Source organism: Nomascus leucogenys, chromosome 13 (assembly GCF_006542625.1).
Source record: "Nomascus leucogenys isolate Asia chromosome 13, Asia_NLE_v1, whole genome shotgun sequence".
Lineage (NCBI taxonomy): Eukaryota > Metazoa > Chordata > Mammalia > Primates > Hylobatidae > Nomascus > Nomascus leucogenys.
This window is the reverse complement of record NC_044393.1, coordinates 97,486,168-97,507,658: the sequence shown is the minus strand read 5'-3', so window position 1 is coordinate 97,507,658 and position 21,491 is coordinate 97,486,168. Positions and strand designations below refer to the sequence as shown.

The 21,491-nt window shown below is 35.8% G+C and overlaps 1 protein-coding gene across 1 annotated transcript in view; it reads left to right on the top strand.

Moving 5' to 3' along the window:
- Positions 1-504: 504 nt before the first annotated feature.
- Positions 505-21,491, top strand: part of EZH2 (enhancer of zeste 2 polycomb repressive complex 2 subunit) — a 39,219-nt gene continuing 18,232 nt past the window's right edge. The window contains exons 1-7 of the mRNA XM_030826097.1: positions 505-624; positions 1,198-1,326; positions 14,578-14,694; positions 17,487-17,607; positions 18,467-18,607; positions 19,776-19,878; positions 20,399-20,562. Of these exons, the coding sequence (XP_030681957.1) occupies positions 508-624; positions 1,198-1,326; positions 14,578-14,694; positions 17,487-17,607; positions 18,467-18,607; positions 19,776-19,878; positions 20,399-20,562 (892 nt within the window). The 5' untranslated portion in view covers positions 505-507. The remainder of the gene's footprint in view (positions 625-1,197; positions 1,327-14,577; positions 14,695-17,486; positions 17,608-18,466; positions 18,608-19,775; positions 19,879-20,398; positions 20,563-21,491) is intronic.

Sequence of the window (21,491 nt, the reverse complement as noted above, 5' to 3'; positions counted from 1 at the left end):
GGGAGAGAGTACCTTTGTACATTTTATTATATGGTGAACTATATGTTTTCTACTTTTAGTAGTGTTTGTAAGTTTTACTTCTTCTTGGATTTACCTTTTTCAGTTATATTATTATTCCATTATGCCTTGCTCCTGTAACAGCTAATGTAATGATGAAAAACTTAGGATATGTCTTTATATTTTCTTCCTTCCACAAATGTGGATCTCATAGAGTTAAGAACTAGGTTGTGATACAGTAATGGGATCATGTTCCTATAATATGGCTGCAATTTAGTGTAGAATTTTTGTAAATAAAAGTGTATTTTAAGTTTAACTTAAACTTTCAATGAAATGTTTTAAGGATTTAACCATGCAGCACAAATGAGCACCTTTCTGCAAATGCCAACAGTGTAATATGTGTCATTTCTTCACTGATTGTTAGTTTGCTGCGGATTAAAACACAGGTGATCATATTCAGGTTGGTTAGATTAGTGATTTTAATATGAAACCATTGCTTTTAGAATAATCATGGGCCAGACTGGGAAGAAATCTGAGAAGGGACCAGTTTGTTGGCGGAAGCGTGTAAAATCAGAGTACATGCGACTGAGACAGCTCAAGAGGTTCAGACGAGCTGATGAAGTAAAGGTATAATTTTATCTTTTGTGAAAATGAATATACAATTAAGGATAGGTTTTTTTCCCCTCCTAAGTGCAATAAGTTTTTATTTAAAATAATTCTAACCAAGTTTGTATTTACAATAAGATGAGTGAATACTTGGAAGCTTAGGTTCTTGATCTGTCTTAACATTATACCATGCACATTAATCAGTCTTTGTTTAGTATACTTTTATTTGCATATGCAGCTGCAGGACCTAAATATAAAAGGATGCGTTTCATGATTTTATGTTTCTAAAGTCATTGTGATTTAAAAAAATACACACACACACACACACACACACACACACACACACACACAAAGTCCACAAAGAAAGGATGGCAATCGTTTCCTGTTCTCTAACCACTTGCAATAAAATAACAGATGTGGTGTTTTTGTATTATTTGAATATGGGAAACTATAGTGTAAAATCTATATGCACCTAAGAAAATGTTCTTGATATTTTTGAGGATACACTAGATTTTTAACCTGCTTTAGAGGTGTTATACATTTTCTAACAATGAACAATTTCTCCTTTCCTCTCCTTCATTTTTTTTTTTAAAGAGTATGTTTAGTTCCAATCGTCAGAAAATTTTGGAAAGAACGGAAATCTTAAACCAAGAATGGAAACAGCGAAGGATACAGCCTGTGCACATCCTGACTTCTGTGAGCTCATTGCGCGGGACTAGGGAGGTTGGTTAACATAACATGTTGTAGTAATTATCATCACCTTTTGGTTTATGCTATTGAAACATTTGTTTGGTTATTGGGAGGAAATCACTGACCTCAGGGTGTCCATCTTTTTATTGCTATTTCTTTTTAATGTGCAACTGTTAATGGCTGCTGTAGATCACACTATTAGCTATTCCTATAACAGAGTTCTAAGTGTTTGGAATATACTTTGAACTAGTTAGATGCCTAGATTTTATAAGAATGTTGATTTTAAAAAAAAAGCTTTTAAATCAAATACTCTTTAATGTCCTCATCAGATCACTATTAAGAGCAAGGTTTTCTGACTCACTGTTGTAACCCCAATTTGAATTAGCCATGTGGTAAGAAATGTTTTCATATTCATGGACAAGAAAGCTTTTTATTATATGTTTTGTTCAGAGGCTAAGCCTCTCTATAAGAATTTTTGAATTTCGTGTTGAGAGATTGGAATTTCTTTTTTCTATAGTACTTTCTGAACGAGGTAGCTCTTAATTACTCCAAGAGTTTCCTATTTTCAAAGAAAGGCAGTAAATCTATGGTAGAATCTATAATTAAATATCCCGTTAAAACATGATTGCAGCAAGATGAGAAGAGAATGACAAAAGCCTAAATAGCTTAGGCATTTCTGTTTTTAAGTGCTTTTGTTGTATAGAAAGACATGGCATAGGATATTTAAAGGGGAGTCGAAGCAAAAGCGGAGTGAGTTGGAATTAAAATTACACTATGTAGTAGATTGTTTATCTGAATGTCTAAATATGAGAAGCACCTAAACAATGGAATTTGTTTTAAGATAATTTTTCAACGAGTAGCCATTTTTAATATAACATTATTGTAACAAGCAACAATTTGCTATTGTATGAGGCCTTCTGGAGATTGTGTGACATACAAGCTTCAAAGACTTGTCAGTGATATCCCAGTAGCAACAGACATAATCCTAATGATGATTTCAGTGATATTCTGGTGGTCTCGATGGTGACACTTGGAATGATTCTTAGTCATTTATTCTTAGTCAATTATGTTAGGTGACACCTCTGTAAAGCTCTGACTTATAATTGTATAAATATTGATTATACACTGACACTTTCCTCCTCATCTGGTACAGGCCAGCGCCTAGATGTTAGAGGTCAGTGGCATGGGGGAAAGGGATTCTTTTCGATGCTCATCAGAACCTTCTTAAAGGGAATAAGGATGGGGCTTTTAAGTAATTGTTTTGAAAGTTTTTATCTGGTGACCTTTCAGAAATGTTGAATTGAAAGAAAAACCTCATTTTCTCTCTGGAGGAATAAATCATAGAAATTTGGAGAAATTAGGTAGATTCACATGGAAAACTTATTTTTGCCACCCATTATGAATCTCAGAATGCTACTAAAGCCAAACTTAGGTTTATAATAAAAGTCAACAGCAATAATGAATTATGTCACTGTGCTAGGTACTTTATACACATTACCTCGTTTAATCTTCATGATAAGGAAGGAGTATTACACTTTTTTTTTTTAATCCAGGCAAGGAAACTGAGCCTTAGAAGCATTTAGTCAGTTTGCCTGCTCTAAGGATCTGATGTGGGCCCAGAAGAGCACACTTTGCTCAGACACATGACATATTAGTGAAGTACATTATTGACATACAACTTGAATTGCTCATAGTATATTTGGCATTAAATTTAAGAGTATTGTTTGTTCAAGTGGATATTTACTAATTGAAATTTTCTTTTAATTTTGTCAAATGGAGACAAGTCATTGAATATAATAATGTTCGTGAGTTTATGTGAAAAATTGTGAGAAGAAATCAGCATTTTAATAAAACAAAATTGTTTTCTAAACTTAGTGCCTCCACAGTACCACGCACACACACAGATTGAGAATAAACATTTTCACAGAATATGGGGGAAAAGGAGGAAAATAATCCCCAGCCTTAGGAATTCAGTTTTTGTTGCATAGAACTCTGACCTGATTAAGGTCATTTGTTTTTTTTGTTGCTAGTGTTGGTAGCTGATCCTGCTTCAGATGATCCGTCTATTATTTCCCCTTTCCCCCTTTTTAAACCATCACCACTGACTTTTATATCGTTTGTGATAAGCTTCTTGGTGTTACCACAATAAATCGTAAAGCTTTAGGGCTAAAAAGGACTGTAGTGGTCTCATGGTCCAACCTCCTGACTTTTGAGATGAGAATATATCCCTGTTTATTTTTTCTTTCGTTTAAGCATTTCCATCTACATATTATTTCTTTTATATATTTGAAAGATTCTAGTCTGAAGTAGGTCAGGCAGGAGAAAATAAAAGTGATTCTTGTTTGGCAAAGACTTTCCTAGTGGTAGGCTTGGCAGAATTTCAGACTGCAGTATTGATTCAAACACGTAAAGTCTATAGCATTCAACATTTGAAGTGCCATTATAGCATTGTTTTAATTAACTGCTTTCTTTTTATAAGCTAATTATATGTAAGTGCTGGTGTCTTCAACTTAAATCCTCTGCAGCATGACAAATCAATGACAATTTTTAGTTCTTTTGTCAGGTCTTAAACTCTCGTTTGTAGTTGTAGAAGTGGATATACTCAGTTTGAAAAAGACTGATTTTCTCCAAGTTATTTTGGTAACGAATGTCTGACAAAAGTTTACTGAAGTGAATGCTTTAGATGCTGACTTCAGGTCAGGTTGCTCTGCATTTGAACCCAAAGACCACATCTTCTTACTGTGTGTGGTTTTGTTTTGTTTTTGTGACAGGGTCTTGCTCTGTTGCCTAGGCTGGAGTGCAGTGGTACAATCACAGCAGCCTTGACCTCCCGGGCTCAGGCGATCCTCTCACCTCAGCCTCCTGAGTAGCTAGGACTACAGTCACACGCCACCACATCGGGCTAATTTTTTTTTTTTTTTGAGACGGAGTTTCGTTCTTGTTGCCCAGGCTGGAGTGCAATGGTGCAGTCTCGGCTCACCGCAATCTCTGCCTCCCAGGTTCAAGTGATTCTCCTGCCTCAGCCTCCTGAGTAGCTGGGATTACAGGCATATGCCACCATGCCCGGCTAGTTTTTGTATTTTTAGTAGAGATGGGGTTTCATCATTTTGGTCAGGCTGGTCTCAAACTCCTGACCTCAGGTGATCCACCCACCTTGGCCTCCCAAAGTGCTGGGATTACAAGTGTGAGCCACCGAGCACATCTGGCTGATTTTTTGGTATTATTTTGTAGAGACAGGATCACACCATGTTTTCCAGGCTGGTCTTGAACTCCTGGGCTCAAGCAATCCATCTGCCTTGGCCTCCCGAAGTACTGGGATTACAGGTGTGAGTCACCATACCCGTCCCTTAATGTGTTTTTAAGATACTTTGGGGCAACTCTTTTTTTTGTTGTTTTTGAGATTACAGAACCTAAGCATTATTTTTCATAGAATTTTAATACAGAATGTGTTTACTTTTAAAAAACACTTCTGACTTTTTGAAGACAGTGACTGTATCTGTTTTACATTTATTTCTTTTATTCTTAAGTTAATCTTTTAAAGAAGCATCCAGCTTCACACTGTTATTAATCAATGCATATAGGTCGAGGGATGTACATTTTATTCCCATAACATGTTGCTGTTCGTCAAGAAATTGTTTCTAGGTGACTTTCATAACTTTATCTTGTCAACCAGTAATAACTATGTTCTGTAGGTCTTCATAGTGGTAGTTGTGTTCTTCAGTGTGTCTCTTTTCCCGTTTTTAATGAAGAAACTGGTTTAAGAGTTACTCTTGAGGTTCTCATTAATGTATTTCTTTTTCGTACATCTGCCCATTTCTTGCTGATAATCACAAGACACTTCTCCACTGACTTCGTATCAAAATGTTTTCTACTGTATGTGTTATGACTGGAAGAGAGGTTTGCTTAGATAATGCCTGTCTTCTGGGCAAATGGTATGATTAGTTTAGGAATTTAATCCATCTTGCCAATATACATTTCTAGATTCCCAGGAGAATATGATGTTCTTGTAAGAGTTCTGTATCTTGTTTACTAATGAAAAGAGAGAATATGGTGTATATTCTTGGGGCTTCAGAATGTCTAAAATAGAAGCAGCATCAGAAGGGGATCATGGTCCTCATATGAAGAATTTAAAAACTTTTGGACTTCTAAATAGTTACAGATTTGCACTTCGTAGTAATATTTGAAATGATTGTAAGTTCATTCCTTAGCATTTGATATTAGCAGATTTTTTTTGGGGGGAGAAGCTTCTATCAAAATAATGTGTAAATTATTTTGTATGTTGGCAGTTTGGACTTAACATTTTTGTTGAAGGAGAAGAAAAATACCTGGTTTACATGTAAACACTTGATTGCATTTTTTATTGATTTAGTGATGAAGTTCCTTCAGTTAATTGTAAATGAAAATTTAGTTACTGTTTACAAAGAAAAAATAATATCCTAGTGTATTTCATGTATAATTTAGTGTACTTTACTCAGATACATTCTTTGAGTGTAGTAACATGGTTTCTTTATACATTTCAGGATTATAGGCCCTATAAGTTTAGATTCTCATGAGCCTTTTGAGCAAATATGGCAGAAAGCTGGTCACTTTTCTTTGAATTAAGTGGATGGCTCTTCAAGTGTCTGTCTTACTCTTAGTCTGAACATATACACTCATTCTTATTGCCTCAAGGAAGTGGTCTCTGAGTTGCTTTCTGTGGCTCCTTGCCTCTCTTAACTATTATTGGTATTTACTTGGAGACTTGAGTCTTGTTAGGTTAACTGTCAGTCGTTCCCACCTGTATAACTTGTAAATCCATGCAGCCTTTGCTTTATTTAGGCTGAAATAGATGTAACATTTCTTAAATGATCATATAAGGATTTTTTTTTTCCTTTTGAACAGAAACTAATATAAGCATTTTATGCTTTTCCAAAGGGTTAGCTTTAAAAAAAAGAAAGGTCGTTTGTGATATTTGAGTTTATATAGCATCATATATTAAATACATGTCATTTATTATGTTTATATTTTAAATTTGATTATATATCTTCAGTTTAAAAGGTGAATTTTAAAAAGTCACATTTAGGCAACTAATAAAACTAGCAGAAGTTGCTTTTTATTTGTAGTTTTTCTCCTAGAATATTGTATATATAGTTTGTGTTTTATAAATTATTGTTATAAAGGTTATGTATCTTCCCCAAATGCAAAACCGAGTTCTGACAACTATTTAAAAATAAAACAACAAATCCAAACAAACAAAAATGCTTGGTTAATCTGGAATGTTAGAAATTGTTTTATTCTCTGAAGAAACAAGAAAATTGCATTAGACTGAGGACTTTTGCCATAATTTAGCTTTATAATAGGGATTGACTTAAATTTACTCCTTAGGATTCTGTCTTACCTTCTCTTAGCAGATTTTATAAAAGAATATCATTTGAGTAACATTTTGGGAAGGCTGGGCAGATTTCACAAGCTACCCAACAAGGCAGTTTTATACTAGCTAATGTGACTACCTGTTGGGCTAATGAAACTAGTTTAAAAGTTTTATCTTTTTCTCTCCACTGAACAGATCATTGTAAAATGATTATTGTAAAAATTTAGATAACACAGAAATAGGTAAAACAGAAAGCAAAAATCCCTGTAGTCCAACTGCTCTGGCTTTTATTCTTTCAGATTTCATTTTTTATATATACTAGAAGGTTAATAATTTATTTTTAAAAATTATTGGCCAGATACACATCCTTTCCATTTTGGGCCATCACTTTACAACCTCTGTCCAAATTTTCATTCTTTTAAAAAATGTGTAGTGTTTGACATTATGGATATACCATAACTTATTGCCCCATTCTTGATGGACATTTAGATTTTTAATTTTTACTTTTGCAATCAGTGCTGTACTGAACTTCATATACATCCTTGCATCTTTTGAGTAATTCTGTAGAAGTTCCTAGAAATAGAATTATTAGATCAAGAGGATATGCATATTTAAAAATTTAGCAGGTATTACCAAGTGCACCCTCAAAAGTTTTACATTACACCCCCACCAGCTGTTTATGGAATGTCTGTTTACCTGTATTTTCAACACAATCTTACCAATCTTAATCTTCAGTCCAATAGGTAAAACATTGTTAGAATTGGTTATACCATGTCTTAATTATTCAGTGAAGTTAAATGTCAGTTACTGTTTGTTTATATTTCTTTTGTGAATTGGCTGTTACAGTGTTGGATCTTGTACAATTAGGTTGGGCTTTTCTTATGATTCATAAGGACTTTTTGTATATTACAAATACTAGTTTTGGCTGGGTGCAGTGGCTCACGCCTGTAATCCCAGCACTTTGGGAGGCCAAGGTGGGCAGACCATTTGAGATCAGGAATTCTAGACCAGCCTGACCAACATGGTGAAAGCCCATCTTTACTAAAAATACAAAAAAATTAGCTGAGTGTGGTGGCGTGTGCCTATAGTCCCAGCTACTTGGGAGGCTGAGGCAGGAGAATGCCTTGAACCGAGGAGGCGGAGGTTTCAGTGAGCCGAGATCACGAGATTCAATCTCAAAAAACAAAAAAAAACAAAAAAAAATAGTTTTTTTGTCGTATGTTTTGCAGATTTTTCCCCCCATTTTGATGTTATTTCTGGTATATCTTGGTTATACAGTTCTTTTTCTTTTAATTTTTGTCTTAAAGGTTCCAAAAGTCTTTCTTCACTTCAGGATTATAAATTATCTACCTATCTTTCCTTTAGTTCTCTGTTTTCATTTTTATATTCTAATATCATTTAACCCATCAGGAATTTCCTTTGGTGTAAAGAATGAGTGGGGGATTTGGTTTTTAATTTTGTTCTTTTTAGTTTCCTGGTTGTTTCAACACTATTTACTGAGTGATTAGTGAATAGTGAGGGGCAGTTGTAAACTTTTCGAAGATCAGCAGAATCAGCCTTCTTGGTTGGTGGTTCCCTGGGCAGTTCTACCACTCGAGCAAGACCTGAAGTGTTTCCCTTCAGAAACCACAGCCTATGCCATCTTGCTCACTCCTTTTTTTCTTTTCTTTTTTCTTTTTCTTTCTTTCTTTCTTTTCTTTTCTCTTTCTCTTTTCTTTTCTTTCTTTTTCTTTCTCTTTCTTTCCTTTTCTTTCCCTTTCTTTCTGTCTATCCTTCTTTCTTTCTTTCTCTCTCTCTCTCTCTTTCTTTCTTTCTTTATTTTTCTTTCCCTTCCTTTCTTTTCTTTTCTTTTCTTTCTTTCTTTCTTTCTTTCTTTCTTTCTTTCTTTCTCTTTCTTTCTTTCTTTCTTTCTTTTCTTTTCTTTTCTTTTCTTTTCTTTTCTTTTCTTTTCTTTTCTTTTCTTTCTTTTCTTTCTTTCATTCTTTTCTCACAGAATTTTGCTCTGTTACCCATGCTGGAGTGCTCACCTCAACCTCTGCCTTCTGGGTTCAAGCTATTCTTGCGCCTCAGCCTCCAGAGCAGCTGGGACTACAGGCATGCACCACCACACCTGGCTAATTTTTGTATTTTTAGTAAAAACAAGGTTTCACCATGTTGGCCAGACTGGTCTTGAACTCCTGACCTCAAGTGATCCGCCCACCTTGGCCTCCCACAGTGTTGGGATTACAGGCCTGAGCCACTGCGCCTGGTCTTGCCCACTCACTTGAACTTGAACCTCTACTACTTTGTCGTATTAAACCCAGATCCACTGATTTAAGCAAGGTTTCAAAACAATTTTACTGCCACAGCCTATATAAACTATAGATTTATATAATACTCTCTGTTCCATTTTAGTTGTTTTTTTCCCCCAGTGACAGAAATTGTTCTGTTTTCCACTCACAGGACTGTTACTGAATTAGAAATTTGAGTTTACATGTGATGGATGAACATCACTGTTGTTACCTGCTTCATGTACTTTTTTGAGTGCTTACATCCTGTGATGATTATTCTATTTCTGATCTTCAGTACTTAGCAAAACTGGAGTTTTTCCGCAAAGCTGCAGATGAGGGAATGATTTACCTTAACAGCCCGTCAGGATTTTAACCTAGGATTAACTAGGTTTGCATGTTTGTGATTCCTTTCATTCAGGGCCCGGCTACTGAAGGTAGGATGCAAGGAAGAGCTTTAAGGATCTAAATTTCCTCCCAGCCTGAGCAACATAGTGAGATCCCATCTCAATAAAAAATAAAAAAATGAGCCAGATATGGTGACATGTACTTGTAGTCCCAGCTACTAGGGAGGCTGAGGTGAGATAATCACTTGAGCCCAGGAGTTTGAGGCTGCAGTGAGCCATGATTGCACCACTGCACTCTAACCTTGGCAACAGAGCTAGACCCTGTCTCAAAAAAAAAAAAAAAAAAAAAAAAAAAAAGGAGTCTAAACTTCCTGATACTGTATTCCAAATGTCCTATGTTAAATGCTGCGTTATCATTCCCCGCCCTTTGGAATGTAGAAACCGTACTTACAGGATAAAAGTGAACTGAGAAGCAAATACCCTTGTGTTGTAGGGTAGAGGTTCTTCACCCAATCTGGAATTGGTCTGTAACAAATATTGAACAACACAAACTGAAATAATTTACAATCTGATATGAATTACTCTTTTTCATTCCTTAACTCCAACACTTGATTAGTTGCTTTCATTAAATACATCTGTGTCGATATCTTAACAGGGTTTTTTCTTCCGTTTTTATTTCTGCCTCTCTCCTGTTGGAGCGACTCATTTCTTTTCAAGTGTCGTCTTCAATCTCCCTTCTCCTATTTTGCCTTCTCAACCTGATTATGAATTCACTTCCATTATTGAGCTTCTCTTTACTTTATCCAAATTTGCTATTTATCTCATTGCAGTTTTTCTTCAGTACTTACTTTGCATAAAAGTAGCCTGAACTTAAATTATATACACAGTCATTTTCACCAGAAGGGCTAGCTAATTTAAAACTTGGGCGTGTTATCTTTTCTTTCCTCAAATCCTGCAGAATATAGGGTAGTTTCAGAAATCACCCTCAGCTTTTCTCTAGACTTGGTGACAGCTGATGCTTTCTTCTGACTCTTCCTCTCCTGGAGTTGCGACCTTCCTGCACCTTCCTCGCTGTTGTCACATGGAAAGGCTACAGGATGTTAGACAATGTCAACAGTTTACTGTGTCTCTGGCATGAAATAAATGACCAACCAGTATCTGAGAATATTTTTTACTTGGCTAATTGATTGTATATTTTCCCCTACTATATGGAAGTTGGACTTAGCCCTTCTCATGTTAAAGATTATTCAGAGGCAGGACGGCCATGGCTGTTGTCTTTGGGATGTCCTGCTGTAAAATGGGGAGTCATACCTACCTCACAGGGTAGTTGTGAAATTTAAAGAAGCTAACTTTGGTGAAGTCTCTAGCACAGTGATTGGCACATAGTAGGGTGTTTTAATTTCTTTCCCTTCCCTGCAGGCCATTCACCTGCTCTTCCCTCTACGATTTTCCATAACACAGTTTTTACTTGGAACCAGCCTTCTGCCAAGAGTCTCAGTTTGGTTGTGTACTCCTACAACTACTATTTTTGGCTTGACTTCCCTCTCCAGCTCCCAGTGGTCCAGCCACACAGTCGCCTATTGTACCAGCTGGTTGATGTAAGTCTATCCATCCTCAGAGGAACCTGGTTACTTACCAGTAAGCTGTGTTTCTCTGAAAATGTAGCATCCTTGGTAATGAATCTAGTCCCCCCCACCCCCCTTTTTTTTTAAACCATTGATGATGAATCATGTCTGACTTCCTTGTGTGATCCTCAAGTTGGACCTGGAATTAGAGAATCTAATTTGTTGATAAAGGTCTCCTAGTAAGTTCCTGAGTCCAGGACACATGGCTCTGACCAGGTGAAATGTGGAGACCCATGAGGTAAAAATTCTTTTCACTACTCTGAGTGACATGAGACTTAATTATGTAAACTGTCAAGGATGATACATTTTCAAAGAAAAATAAGTTGCTGGTAAGTAACTGGGATTTTTGAGTAATTTTTCTGTAAGTCAATAAATAAGAATCCCACGTTTGTTTTCACCAACAAATGCTTTTGCATTTGAATATTTCATAAATGAAAGGAATATGGTTATTAGTTACGGTTAATAGTTAAAGAATGGGATAGGTTTCTAGAGATACTAGAAATACAATGAGGTGGGGGTAGACGGTCAGTTTTCTAAATAGGTGCACTCTTAGCTTTAAGCAGAAATTGAAGTCTCCATTAGAGAAAATCATCAAATGTAGTCTGTTCATTCCAGAAACATTTTTTGAGTGCCTACTGTTTTTTTGAGACACTGTGCTGAGTATCGTTTCAAGACAGAGGTGAAGCCACACTTGGCTTAGCTGCTTTTGCCCTCAGAGAGCTTATTTCTTGTCTCTTAGTGACTCTCGCATGACTCAGAACTGAGGCGATGGGATACTGGGGCATGACAGAGGTATGGGACTGGAAGTAGTACGTAGTGCTGCAGCCTGTGCCTTAATATTTTCTGTGCTTCCATAAGTTCTTTCTGTTAATGGGAAAAATCAGCCGACTTCATTCAGAATTTGTAGAGTATTTGCTGTATCACTAGAGCAACCATAGATGAAGCAAAGCCAATCCTCCTTCTTTGTTGTGGTTGAAAACTCATTCTCTAACCCTTATGTGTGACTTTGGAGTTAGGTGTTAAAGCAGGTGAATAAGTCAGAGTCGGAGAGGCAGCCCACTCTCCCTTAAGCTTTAAAACCACTTCTTCCTTCAGAAGCCACAGAATTAATTTATTCCTGCCAAATGTAAAAAAAGTCGGAATTTTTTTTTTTTTTTAAGAAATGAAAATTGTTTTGTACTTTAAGTCCCTGGACAGTATTTGATACTATCAGTATCAGTATCAGTAATTATAAGCACCTCCATCCCTAAATTTACCCAGTTAAGTGGAAAGAAGGAAAGAAGACTTGGTAGTATTAATAAGTTGTTGTTGGAGGAGATGCTCCTATTACATTGTCATACGTCTCTATTTTATTTTTTCTTTTTTTTTTTTTTTTTTTTTTTTTTTTGAGGCGAGGTCTCCCGTCACCCAGGCTGGAGTGCAGTGGTGCTGATCACGGCTTACTGCAGCCTTTGCCTCCCAGGCTCAAGTGATCCTCCCACCTCAGCCCCTCAAGTAGCTGGGACTACAGGCACGTGCTACCTTGCTGGGCTAATTTTTTGTGTGTTTTTAGTAGAGACAGGGTTTCCCCATGTTGCCCAGGCTGGTCTTGAACTTCTGGGCTCAAGTGATCTGCCCGTCTTGGCCTGCCAAAGTGTTGAGATTATATGCTTGAGCCACTGTGCCCAGCCATGTCTCTGCATGGCTGTAATTGTTATTTTACCTCATGAGCATTGCAAGAGCAAGAACTACAGTGCAGTAATTAATTAAGCTCACGGGTGTTGCAGTCAGACTTTAAATCCAGGTTTTAATCCTGGTTTTGTAATTTGCTACCTTTCTGACTAGACAAATTATAAACCTTCTCTGAACCTCAGTGTCCTCATTTGTGAAGTTTTGATGCTAAAACTACACCATAAGGTTGTAATGAGGAATAATTAAGATAATGTATATAAGCACTTAGCACAGTGCCTGCAACATAGTACGTGCTCAATAAATGTTAACTGTTGCTTTTATTGGATTATCGGACGGATGGATGAAGGATTGTATCAGAGGCCAAATAGCAGGAAGGGGAAAGATTGTGGGCTCTGGAGTGTTAGTAAACTGTTTACACCTTCTTGTTTACTTGAGTTATGAGCCTTATTAGTATTATTATCTTTATCTTTGCCTTTTTGGAAAGCAAATTAATAGACGAATCACTGTCACAGTTCTTCCTAACTACTCCATCTTTAAACCTTTACTTCCACTAAGGAAGGAATTATTTTTGTGCTGCAGTGACTGTGATGATTGAGAGATTATCCCACTGGCCTGATGCAACCCAGTGCTGAGGGTCGGGTGTGGCCCATATGCCAGATTTCTACTCTGAATTTCACCACACCTAGTTCTGCTATTTTTAAGACATTTTAAATAAAAAATTTAAACATTTAATATGTATGTGTGTGTATATATATATATATATGATTTTTTGGTTTCATTTTACTACACTTCTTTTTTGCTCTATTTTCATTGATTGTGGATTTTGAATGTATGTCTAGGATATTTTTTAGAAGGCTCTGGAGGACTTACACCTGGGCAGTAGTACCCTTTAAGGAATCTCAGATTCGTAGACAGGGTGGAAAGTGCTGTGGTTATTTGGGCACAGAGTTTTACCATATTTCAGAGAATCAAAGATGCAAAATTTTTCACATTTTAACATTGGAAACCAACGTGCATCTTAGAATCACTGTGATAAGAACGGATTATATCTTTGTTTAGTTGGCAGCATTTTTTCTTAGTGATACAGAAGATAATGATGTACCTTGAAATTGCTGTCATCATAGATTGTATGAAATATGGTGTTTCAAGGGACTATGTGCACTGACACATTTTCGCAATATGGTATCATGGCAATATAAGGAGCGGGCAGAGCAGGGGCTCCAGAGTCAGGCTTTTGGAGTTTACATTCTAGCCCGAGAACCATGCGCAACCTTGGGCAAGCTACTTATCCTTTCTTTTCTATAGTTTTCTCACCTATAAAATGGGGGCTAAGAATAGTACCCATCTTACACTGTTATAATGAGGATTAAATAGAAGACATGTAATGTGTTTAAAATAGCCTAGCACATAGAAAGTACTTAGTAATTAGCTAATGTTAATTCAGAGATTACAGCTTTGCAGAATAGATTTGAATTTACTTTGTTGTGACTGAAACACAAACCCATTACCCTTAATATTTATGTATCATCTGATAATATCAGCAGTTGACACTTAGATTTTAAAAAAGGAAGATAAAGATAAGGAAGATTAACCTAACAAGTTTTCTTATTCTTGTTAAGTAAGACTTAAGTGGCTTATTTGGTATATATATTACTATTCTGTGTGGTTGGAATGTAAGAGAAATGAAGGATGAGCTAGGAAATAAATGTGTAGCAAAAGCATGGAGCAGTTAATCAGATTGCTGAGTCTCACATAAGTACAGTTTTTGATTCTTACTGATATTGGTAAGTATGGGAAGGGTTGGAGGTTTTGAAAATTTGGAAAATTTGAAGCATTTTTGCACCCTAAGTAAAAGAGAGAAGAGAGAATCCTATTTGGGTTATATGACCACTTTACTGTCCTAGGTAAGGACTTTTTTTTCAAAATTAAATATTTAGGTAGGCAGCATCTCTTTACAATATGATGGCTACAGCTTAAGGTTGTCCTTTTATTCTTAAGAGTCAATTTTATTTTTTCTGTTTTAGTGTTCGGTGACCAGTGACTTGGATTTTCCAACACAAGTCATCCCATTAAAGACTCTGAATGCAGTTGCTTCAGTACCCATAATGTATTCTTGGTCTCCCCTACAGCAGAATTTTATGGTATGTAAATAAGATATCTTCTGCTTATTTGATAATCACTTATTTGAAATAAAAAAGCATAGATAATTTTATTGTCAAGGTGAATCAAGACAGTATAAATTCTAAAAAGCTATCAAAATAACACTTGAAGTAATTTTTAAAAATTGATTAATATAGTTTTTTTAAGGCCTGTACAGTATTACTCCTTTCCTATACTCTCCAAAGGAAAAGTGTTAAGCAGTAACCATACTTAGAATTAAAAATATTTAAAAGATAGGCTGGGCATTGTGGCTCATGCCTGTAATCCCAGCACTTTGGGAGGCTGAGGCAGATGGATTACTTGAGTCTGGGAATTGGAGATCCACCTGGGCAATATGGCAAAACGCTGTCTCCTCAAAACAAAAATTAGCTGGGTGTGGCGCATGTCTGTAGTCCCAAGCTACTCAGGAGGCTGAGGTGGAAGGATGGCTTGAGGGAGGCGGAGGTTGTAGTGAGCTGGGGTTGTGCCATTGCACTCCAGCCTGGGTGACAGCCAGACCCTGTCTCAAAAAAACAAAAGGAATGAAGCTTGTAGTTCTTATCCTTAAAAAAGTCAGTGTCTTATAATCTAAGTCTGACTTTGAGTTTTTGTTAATTGAGAACTTATTATTTAAAACAATTTTAGGTAGCATTTTATTGTGATAATGTACATTATGATGTAATATTCATAGGGCTTGTAAAACATGAGCTGAAACATATTTCCATTGCTAACTTGGACCCAGCAGCTTTTGTAATAAAATGCTAAAGAAAAACTGAAGCATGTGTTCTTGACTTGAATTGCTAAATAAAAAATATATAGTTGTATTACTTAATTGATATATAAAGTGGGAAGGCTAATAAAATGTTGATAGAAGTCCTTGGTGAACCTGCTTTAGGGAAGTTTTTAGTAACTTTTATACTTTGTACAGTAGAGTGTCAACTTCAGTTACTCTTCTGTAGTTGTATAAATTTGAGTGTAGTTTGAGAATTGCATTGCATGACCTTGAGGGAAGTTTCACGTTTTCACAGACTGAAATTCTGGAAGAATATATTATTTAAATTTGTCATTAAATATAATTTATGAATCATCCATGGATTTTGCTGGTCTAGCCTGGGTGACAGAGCCAGACCCTGTCTGATTTTGCTGACCAAAGCAGATTAGGCACACAATCTTTATTATAACTAAGATATGTTTTGGAGAGCAGGATGATGTGGATATGATTGAAAAGACAAAATATCTAAGTGTCACTTAATTTTGGCTTAGATATAAAGAAATCAACCCCTAGTTTAAATGAGATTGGTGCAAGTGAAATGAGATGAAAACAGGCCTCTAGTGTGTACATAAGCTTGAATTTGAATATATGAATACATTAAAATCTGCATTTTAATTATATGCTCCTTTTATCCCACTTTTTCTTTTCCTTGTCTGTCTACGGTACTGTTATCTTTATGAACTCGACAGTTGTCCTAAATTTGTTACCTAGGGATTATTTGAGATTTTTTCCACATTTCCTGGCTGCTACTCGTCCTGTGTGTGGCCTTTCCCAGCGTGTTCTTCCCTGTGGGCCATGATCATAGTGCCGGGCCGAGTCTACGCCATCTCACCTTTTAAAGAGCTTCTGTGTCCTCCCAGTCAGGCATAGCCAGTTCATTCTGCTTATCAGAATTATCTTTCTAAAATTCTGTTTTCAACCAATACCCTTTTCAAAGGCCTCTTAAGACTTAGACTTGTCTTCACTTGGAATTAGTCTCTTTAAACATGTACTTCAGAACTGTCCAGTCTTTATCTATAACTACTGTCATTTTTATTCTTCATTGAAAATGCTCTTCCTCCTATGAATGTCAACTTTCTTTACCTTGTATTCTTAAGCATTCTATTCTGTCTTAACTTTTCTTTGATTGGCTCTTCTTTCTTCTCTGTTGTCTTCCAAAGCTTGATAAAAACTCATCTATCATCTTTACTAGCACTGTCAACTTTGATATTCATATCATTCATCTAAATATTGAAATATTTTATGTTTTTTGTAGAATGTTCTTATTTTACATAAGTACATACCCTTTTGGCATAAACTTCAATGACTATCAATACTCTGTATCCCTAGAATTTTATTATATTGGATGTCTTAAATTTTTTTTTCATTTTACCTTAAACTATTATAAGTTAATGGCTGTTTTAATAACTGGATCATCAAGTGGAGTTTGGGAGTCTTACGGTAGTTTTTTGGTATGGGTCTTTATAATTGATCTTGATATACCATATTTCATCATCCTCTATTAACATCTAAAGTGTGCCTTAAAACCGATGATGGCTGGGCATGGTGGCTCATGGTGCCAGACACCTGTAATCCCAGCACTTTGGGAGCCGAGGCGGGTGGATCACTTGAGCTCAGGAGTTCGAGACCAGCCTGGGCAGCATAGTGAGACACTCGTCTCAATTCAAAAACAAAAACAAAAACAGAAAAACAAACGGATGATGTCTTCTCATAATCTAGAGCATCTTTTTCTTTCTTAGAGGTATGTAAAATAATGGTAAGTTTTAATGATTGATGACAGACTAAGTGCAGTATTTTTTCTTGAATTAAATTTTTTTTTCTGTCAACAGTTTTCTCAGATATGCTTATTGGCGAGAGGGGTCTTTCACTTTTTGATAAATTTTAGAGTTTGCTCTCTGACTAGTATTTTAAATTTGGAGAACTAGGTAAAGACATCTACATATGAAAAAAGGTTGTATTTTAGTTATTTCACATTTGATACTTACAGTAAACCTGCTTTTTAAATATATTTTTTTCTTTTAGGTGGAAGATGAAACTGTTTTACATAACATTCCTTATATGGGAGATGAAGTTTTAGACCAGGATGGTACTTTCATTGAAGAACTAATAAAAAATTATGATGGAAAAGTACACGGGGATAGAGGTGAGCCATATGCTTCTTCTCTTGGAAAAAGGGGCTAAAGAATTGAGAGACACTTTTGTTTATGAAGCATATAGGGCATGAGAAAAATTTTAATATTAAAATTAAGTTTTGCACTGAACTATAAGGGACTGAACCTCGGCCCAGGCCTAAGATTTTCAGTATTTTCCCTAACTATTTTTGGGAAACCTAGTTAGGAGGATCATGTTTGCCACCTGATAATTATGCATAGTTGGTTATAACATAAATTGTAATGGCAATAACATGTAAATTAAATAGAACTTGAGTGTACGTAGATTTTAAGATTCTTTAGTAGTAAAATTAATTAGGATTGGGTCTCTGCTTCTGTGGTATATGGGGGCTCCAGCAGCCCCTACTGCTAAAAAATACCGCTCCTTTAGGGACTACAGTACCTGAAATTCAATCATTAGAGTCATGGTTTCAGTTTTTTGTGTCCAGGAGGCCCTGTTAAAGTGTCTGAAAAGATAATATTTGTAATATCATCATCCACTGTCATTATCAGCAGAAAGCAGAGTCTGAAATGATCAGTTAAAGGACAGCTCCATTGTTTGGGAGGAGGCTAAAGCCACAATCAGTTCCTGGAAGATTCAGTTTTCTACTAGAAACTTTTGGGGAGGGGCTATTCAACAGAAAGTAGCAGGTATTAAAGATAATTTTGCTTCCTAACTTTGCCTAACGCCAGTCTTGAAAATGGTCTTATTTTTTCCTCCCCTCATTTCAATAATAATGTTTTAGTGCTAGTTATTAGACTATGCCTGTTTTGTCCAAAGTAGAAAAAGGATACATAAACTTTTGACATTACTACTTCTCCTGTGTGTTTCTGACATTTGATGCATTTCAGAATGTGGGTTTATAAATGATGAAATTTTTGTGGAGTTGGTGAATGCCCTTGGTCAATATAATGATGATGACGATGATGATGATGGAGACGATCCTGAAGAAAGAGAAGAAAAGCAGAAAGATCTGGAGGATCACCGAGATGGTATGCCTGATTATTAGGATTCTGTGTAGCCATTACAGCTTTCTTTCAAAAACAGTAGAAAGAGTAGAAATAGGGCTTAGTTTCTTCTTTCTCTTTTTCTTTCTTTGTTAAATATCACATTGATAGCAGTATAATCAAAATCAGCATATTGTGGCCAGACAGGGTGGCTAACCCTGTAATCCTGGCACTTGGGAGGCTAAGGTGGGCAGATTGCTTGAGCCCGGGAGTTCAAGACCAGCCTGGGCAACATAGTGAGACCCCATCTCTACTAAAAAGTAAAAAAATGAGGCAGGGTGATTGCTTGAGCCCAGGAGGTGCAGGCTGCATTGAGCTGTGATTGTGCCACTGCACAGTCTGGCTGGGTGGCAGAGTGAGACCCTGCCTTAAAAAAGAAAATAAAAAAGCATAATACTTGCAACATTATCTTCACTTGAGTATCTTTGTTTCCTTTGGCTAGCGAAGAACGTAATTTCTTGTGTGCTTCACTGGGCATCATTATAATATATAACATTGATACTCATTATGTACAAGTTGTATACTAATCACTTATTATGCACCAGCTCACTTAATCCTCATAATGGCTTCATGAGATGGATGTTATTATCAGATCCATTTTCTATTTGAGGGGATAGATTTAGAGAGGTTAAGTAACTTACAAGATTATACTATTGGGAAGAAACAGTCAATAGTTGGTGTTCTCTGCTTGGCAAAGCTCATGCTAAGGCAGCATAGAATAATTTGGCGGGTGAAATAGCAATTTCTAAAAAGCATATTTCAAAAAGAGAAAATAACAAAAAGGTACCTTATTGACCTTATTGATCATCTAGTTCAGCTCCTTCATTTTATAGATGAGTAAACAGACCCAAGAGGTAAAGTGATCACTCTCAGTAACAAAATCAATTAGTAGCAGAGCTGGGAGTAGAACCTAGGTTTTCTGCTTCCCAGTGCTCTTAAAACTTTTCATATTTGAATTTGAATTTGAATTTTGTTTTTGACCGACTGGCATTCCACAGACATGTAAAGTATGTGAGAAGTAAGTAAAACACAAAATTGAGATGATTTCTTAGAAAATCAGCTTTGTTATAGAGACATAGTTGGGTGGAGAAAATGAAAGATCAAAAACTTGTTTACTTCCATTCTTTTTTTCCTTTCATATTCTCCCATTTAGATAAAGAAAGCCGCCCACCTCGGAAATTTCCTTCTGATAAAATTTTTGAAGCCATTTCCTCAATGTTTCCAGATAAGGGCACAGCAGAAGAACTAAAGGAAAAGTAAGATTTGTTCCTTTGAGGCAATCTTGCCCTGTATGGTATGTAACTCACCATTTTGGTTTATTAAAAATGGAATCAATGTAGCGGATGAGCCACTACACTTTGTTTACAATGTTTGCAAGATACTTGAAGCAACATGTATACTTGTGGTACTCTGCATTACAAAATATTTCCTGTAGATAGAATAAATACATATGTATAATTTATATACACACATATACACATAAAATTTACAGTAGTACATTTACAGGAAAATTATCTGGATACTGGTAGAAATTTGGTGTTTAGTTAAAACTAATATAATATCCTTTTCCATGATACATTTGAATCATATCGATGAATTTGATTCTTGATAACACCATGCACAATATTTAGTTGGCTCTTTATCTAAATGGAGCCATTCCTTTATGTTTTAGGTAAGATAAACATCAAAAGTAACACATGGAAACCTTTTAGAAACTGTTTTCAAAAAAGTGATTTTTGTTTCATGTTTACTTAAATTTTTCTTGGTTAATGTCAGATATAAAGAACTCACCGAACAGCAGCTCCCAGGCGCACTTCCTCCTGAATGTACCCCCAACATAGATGGACCAAACGCTAAATCTGTTCAGAGAGAGCAAAGCTTACACTCCTTTCATACGCTTTTCTGTAGGCGATGTTTTAAATATGACTGCTTCCTACATCGTAAGTGCAATTATTGTACGTTTTCATTTTCTATCTTTGTTGTGGAATGATGTTTTAAAGCAGCTTGGAGAGTGATATCATTTATTACAACTAGAATTTATCATTTAATCTTGTAGTTACTTTGAAAAATAGATCTCAGTATTGTTATTTTTACTTTGTTGCTTGAGGATTGCTCTGAAATCTTTTGCATGTATTTCATTTGGACTACTATTTTCCACTAATACGGAATTCAGGTCAGTGATTTTTTTTTTTCCCGTAAGTGCTAACTAAGCAGTTGTTTTACAATAAAACTATTATTATGAACTGATAGCCCAGAGCAACATTGCTGATATTGATTAATAAATTGTGTTAAATAAGAAATTGGCCAAAAAAATGTTCAGGTAAGTGCTTGTCGATTTAATTTAATTTATTTTAATTTTATTTAATTTTAATTTAATTTAATTTTATTTTTTTGCCCTCTGGGTAAGTTGTTTTTTTTAAAATGCCTGCATTTGAATACAAGTAAAACGTAAAATGTTCTTAGTGAAAATTTAAGTATGGTATATACAAAAGTACTTTTTTCCTCTGGCGTTTCTAGGGAATGTGGTTTCTTAGTAAATTTTCCTGGTGATTGAAACTTTTAAGCACAGTTTAAAAGCATCAACTACTTTTGAGGCACGTATTTTGAAAATGTATTTAATACTTCCTAATTTTCCTAGAGTAGTTTGTTTATTATAGTTTGGTTTTTCCTATATCGTATTTTAGTACGTCTGTCTATGGCATGGTAATTTCTTTAGGGGCTTTGACCCATTGTAAAATCGTTTTCCCCTGTACTCAACGGCCCCACATTGCTTTGTTGTTTTGAGTTCCTGTGCCTACCACTGACAGATTTATTCCTCCTCATTCACCAATGATACGTCTTTACGTCTTTCTAAGCTTGCCCAAGCAGC